The sequence below is a fragment of the Sinocyclocheilus grahami genome, unplaced genomic scaffold (assembly GCF_001515645.1).
Source record: "Sinocyclocheilus grahami isolate Dianchi unplaced genomic scaffold, SAMN03320097.WGS_v1.1 scaffold139.1, whole genome shotgun sequence".
Classification (NCBI taxonomy): Eukaryota; Metazoa; Chordata; class Actinopteri; order Cypriniformes; family Cyprinidae; genus Sinocyclocheilus; species Sinocyclocheilus grahami.
In genome coordinates, this window is record NW_015505318.1 from 1,328,163 (window position 1) to 1,333,632 (window position 5,470).

General features: G+C 36.9%; 1 protein-coding gene across 1 annotated transcript in view; it reads left to right on the forward strand.

Annotated features, from left to right (window-relative positions):
• Window positions 1–5,470, forward strand: part of LOC107591272 (mitogen-activated protein kinase kinase kinase 3-like) — a 57,322-nt gene that overhangs the window by 3,173 nt on the left and 48,679 nt on the right. Inside the window, exon 2 of the mRNA XM_016280387.1 lies at window positions 2,719–2,834. Within this exon, the coding sequence (XP_016135873.1) occupies window positions 2,719–2,834 (116 nt within the window). The remainder of the gene's footprint in view (window positions 1–2,718; window positions 2,835–5,470) is intronic.

Here is a 5,470-nt window from a genome sequence, read left to right on the forward strand (position 1 = left end):
TAGCTAATTTTTTATGATTTGTTCATCATAGTGGTTGTAAAAGCAGATCTGCATGTTTTGTAAATGCACCACCAGTCCTGGCACTCTTCCTTACCTTTTTAATAAAGATCAATTACTATGATTAAGAATGACATGATGTCTGTCGAGTTAAGGCCTGTTTATGCCAAGAACGATAACGGCAAATATATAGTTTTAAGAATCATTTTAAATACAAAAGAGAAAAAAAATAGCAGAGTCCACAATAATGTTAATAATACAGGGGAACAATGTTGTTGGAATCACTTTCAGGATGCTTTTTTCCAGCCAATCAGAATCCATCCTGCTTTAAAGAGTTTGAGCATTCAAAGGGACAGACCTATAATGCATTGGTGTGGACACTAATATAGTTATAGTTCATGGTATGTATGGGCCTGTGTAGGTAAAGACTAATTCAAAGAAAAAGCACATTCAGCATTTACTCGTCATCATATTGTAGGATAGATGCAAACAGACTTACCAAATTTAAAAGGCTTCATAAATAGAGCAAATAATTTGGCACATAGGCACCTGAGATTAACAAGAGCTCTTTTCTCTTTCCCACTATCTCCTCCCCATGATAGCAAAGGTGATTGACCTTCCACTCAGACTGTAATTACAAGACATGCTTAATTGGCCCCATTAGGGCCCCTTGATATGCTAATGTCTGATACGCTCATTTGCATGATTGCTCCCCAGCATTTCCCTTTCGATGATGGCTGAGTTTGTGGACTATTTTAATGTTTCACAGGCTGCCTCTGGTGTTCATATTCTTGTGTTTTTCTTGCTGCAGTCGTTCTTCATGTGATCCCGTTATGAATTCAAGACACACATGAGCTGCTTCAATACGTTCTTTGCAGAAACCTTCCCGTGTCCTTCTGATAAAGCATTGAGGCTTTTATCTGACGTATTGTAATAAAAGTTTCCCGTTAATTGTTGGGGTAAAAAAGAAAGCCTGTTAGCTTTCGCTTTGCAAAGGGCATGTTAAAACAAAACCTCTTTGTTTTCCAAATTTCTTGGTTGATTTTTCAGTTGAGTGGCTCTTTGAAGCTCAGACTTGCTGTAATCTTGTTTAGTGTTTGTTGCATTATTAAAATTCTCTCTCACACTAACGCTGCAGTTGTCATGCCGAGAGTTTAATGCATCGGAGCAGAACAAGCCTTTAGTGCTAATATAAAGTGATCTCTTGTGTCTGGCCACGTGTCCGTCCCTGTGTGCTCGCTCTATCTCTGTGTCCTGTTGGTTTACATCATTGGCCACACTACAGAAAGAGGAACACTTCTGCACTATTATGGAAATATGTCAGGGGTGTGTCTGTGTCTGCAGTGATGGAAAACCCCCGATAGAATCTCAAAAGGAAACAGTGGGTCGGTTTGTGTGCTACACACTGCGTGAACATCGAGTGCCGTTCTGCTGTTTTGAATGACATCTTGGTATTCAAATGAAATGACAAATATGAATGAGAATATGATCCAAACAGGACCTTTCTATTATAGTCGTTCAAAACTCAAGAACTGCTTGAGATGAGTGTGCGAAAGACACCTTATTTGCACTTGGCTCTAAAATAGAGCCAAGTGAGAGAAATTCAACTTTCCTAGAACTCGTGAACATGGTGTTAAGTAGATTTTCTGAATTGTAAGTGAATCTTATCAAGCAACAGTCTATTTAAATAATATTTTAGTGCTGTTTTTTAAGGCAAGAATCAATATTTTTGTTCATACTTTTGTTAAAAAAAAATGGGATAAAGGGATAGTTCACCCAAAAATGAAAATTCTGTCATTAATTACTCACTCTCATGTCATTCCAAACCTGTAAGAACTTTGTTCATCTTCGGAACACAAATTAAGATATTTTTGATGAAATCAAAATACACACGCATGCGTCATGAACACACGTCAAAGACTGATACAGAAAATAAGAAATTGTTTAATAAAGTCATTATTTTTGTTTTTATTGCGCACAAAAAAGTGTTTTCGTAACTTCATAAAATTAAGGTTGAACCACTAATGTAACATGGACTATTTTAGCGATGTCCTTACTACCTTTCTGGGCCTTGATTGTGTCAGTTGCGTTGCTCTCTATGGAGGGTCAGAAAGCTCTCAGATTTCATCAAAAATATCTTAACTTTTGTTCTGAAGATGAACGAAGAACGTGAACAGAAAGCATTCAGATATGTAACAGTATATTGGATCCGTGCATTAGGTAAATTGTTTAATAAAGTCATTATTTTTGTTTTTATTGCGCACAAAAAAGTGTTTTCGTAACTTCATAAAATTAAGGTTGAACCACTAATGTAACATGGACTATTTTAGCGATGTCCTTACTACCTTTCTGGGCCTTGATTGTGTCAGTTGCGTTGCTCTCTATGGAGGGTCAGAAAGCTCTCAGATTTCATCAAAAATATCTTAACTTTTGTTCTGAAGATGAACGAAGGTCTTAAGGGTTTGGATCGACGTGAGGGTGAGTAACTAATGACAGAATTTAAATTTTTGGGTGAACTATCCCTTTAAGGAGGAACCCGAGTCTAGAGACCACAATACCATTTAGCTTGAGGGTGGACTGTGTTGACATGGACCAGTGAACAAAGAACTAGAGCACTGTTGAACCAGCTAAAAATACATCAAAGACACCTTAGCAACTGCATAGCAATGTGCAAAAAACACCCAGAAAACCCTAGCATAAACTTGTCTTTGTTCCTTCCAGATGATGAAGAGGCGCTCACCTCCATAATGATGGACCTGGCAGCTTTACGTTTCTGTTGCCAGCTCAAGAGTAACAACAGCAACAAGCCCAAGAGCAGAACCCCGTCCTACAGACAGGTAATTACCCACAGTGCACCACTCAGCAGCAGCTAGGCATGTGCAAGGCGGTGTTTTCAAAAGCAGGTATTCAGAAGGTTGTCTGAATGATTCATTGACTAATCAGTCTTTAAGTATCCTTAATAATTTGGTGGAACAAAGGACAAAATGCAGTTTCTAAAACTATGGAATTAATGTTCACTTAACTTTCTTAGAAATACAACAGTGCAAGACACTCAACAAAACAGCTGAGTTGTGACGTATTTGTTAAAAATGTCCGTTCATTCATCCATTTATATATATTATATATTATTGAACTGCAAAGCTAAATAAATTAATAAACAATCTATTGCTATAATAATATTATAAGAGATTCTTTTTGTAAACTACAATTAAAACTAAAAACAAATATATATACACACACACACATATATATATATATATAGTTTTATTTATCTTATTTTATTTTATGTTTATTGTTTTATTTTATGATAATAAGCTACAAAGCTAAATAAATATTGCATAATAAATTTTGCGTAATTGTGATGATTGCAACTCTGTAACTTATACATTCAACAATAATATGATTTATTCTGTCTGTATAGGCCTTTTTGTATAATGCATTATAAAAGTAGTTTTATTGCATTAATTATGCCTTGTAATGCACCTTATAATATTCTTATAATTATTAATAATAATAATATAAAATATTATATGTATTTATTATAATAATGTATTTTATTGCCTAAGTGTTTGATTTATTCACTTATTTACTTATTTATAATAATGAACTGCAAAGCAGAAATAAAAAAAAACAACAATGTAAAACCTTATAATTGCACTTGGACCACATTGCTCACAAGACTTTTGAGGTAAGCTTGAACCTGACCTGATATAATCCCAGCCAGAGCTGCATTGTAAGAAACAGTTTTAAACAGGATACAACTCAGAGAGGCACTACTGTTAACATTTAACATCCGCTCCCTATGTACTGTGCAGCATAAAGCACCAGTATCCTTGTAGTTTTCTTTCATTGCCTGAATTCTCACTACAACGCTGTCACTCCACACCGGACACCAGTCAGACCTCAAGATAAATAGCTGGCACACACACACACACACTCTCTTTTTGTTTCCGTCTAACTCGTTCTTGGTTTCTTTTTCTCACACTTTCACCTCTCATTTTTTCGCTCATACACAAAATGCCAGAAGCAACTTTCCCAACTTAACCAAATGTCATTATAGTAACACAACAACAACCATCCAAAAAAAAAAAACCCCAGCAACTCACTGGGAGTCTTGACAGGTTAAAACACATGCATAATGAAGACGCACGTGAAGCGCATAAACTTGCAGATTACTTCTTGTTTCAGCCTCTTGCTGCATTCTTAATGGAGATGACGTCACAATGTCAACAGTATCGGTGTAAACAGTATTCAGACTGTACGTTATCTTCAGCGGTGGAAGGCACTGTGTCGTCTCAGGGGAGACAGTGCAGTTAATGCTTCAACCAAACTTTGAAGTTCGAAATTCAGAGTGGTGCTGATTTCAGAACAGTAGGGGTGACCAGGGGCAGTTTTATTTTCCAATGACAAACAAGTTAGAGTAGAATTTGTTCTAGGGTTCAGGGGCGAAACATTAAAAAAGAGTCCACAGGTACTTTTAAGAAAACCTTTCCGGGTTCTTTTCTTTTATTGTGAGGAAAAGGAAAAACGATCTGTTTCATAAGCGGTTCACACAAAGAGCAAGAACGCGAAAAAAACGTCAGGGCTAGGCCAGGCCAAAATAATAAACAAATAAAACTACCTTAACCCAAAACTAAATGTAATACAAGCACTTCCCTTACTCCTTAACTAATCCAAAAACAGGAGAAAAACATGTCCAAAATAAATGGCACCTAGCCCCTACAGCGTTCATAAGCCAAACTTATCAGATCAACATAAGTGGTCAGTAAACACTCAATGAAGGAGAGGAGAGAAAAAAAAGAATGTGAGGGAGAGAACAGTAAGCAATTTCAATGGTTCGCACAGACTTTCACTAATCTTACAATCAAGATACGATAACACCGTCTCAACAACGTCCAACAAGATGAACAACAGATTCTGCTCTCTCACGCCCCACCCGGGTGTTGCTCATCAAGATGCCAGTGCTCCTCGCCACCTATCACCACGCACGCTGGTGGCACGTCCAATTAAGGCGGGGCAACCTGTGAGAAACAGGACAGGAGAGACGAATGACGGGAAAGAGAACAACATCAAAAAGGAAAAAAAGACACCAATACAACCTCATGCGTAACAGCTACAAATCATTATCTGGCACTTGGGTGGTTTTCCATCATACTGTATTTGTATCTGTCAGTAAAATATTGTAATGCTTGCTACTTTAATGTGACATTGATATGACAAAAAACTTTCAAAACAAGAATATACATATGTGACCTTGGATGACAAAACCAGTCATAAAGGGACACTTTTTTGGAAATTGAGTTTTATACATCTTCTGAAAGCAAAAAAATAAGCTGTAGCGTCTCGACCAATCTGACACACAAATTTTTATTTGATTTAACAAATCAATTATTCATTAGATTAACAAATCGTCACAGGCCCCTCACTCAATAAACTGGATGCCAGGATTTCTGGTGAACACCAGGCCCCCTTG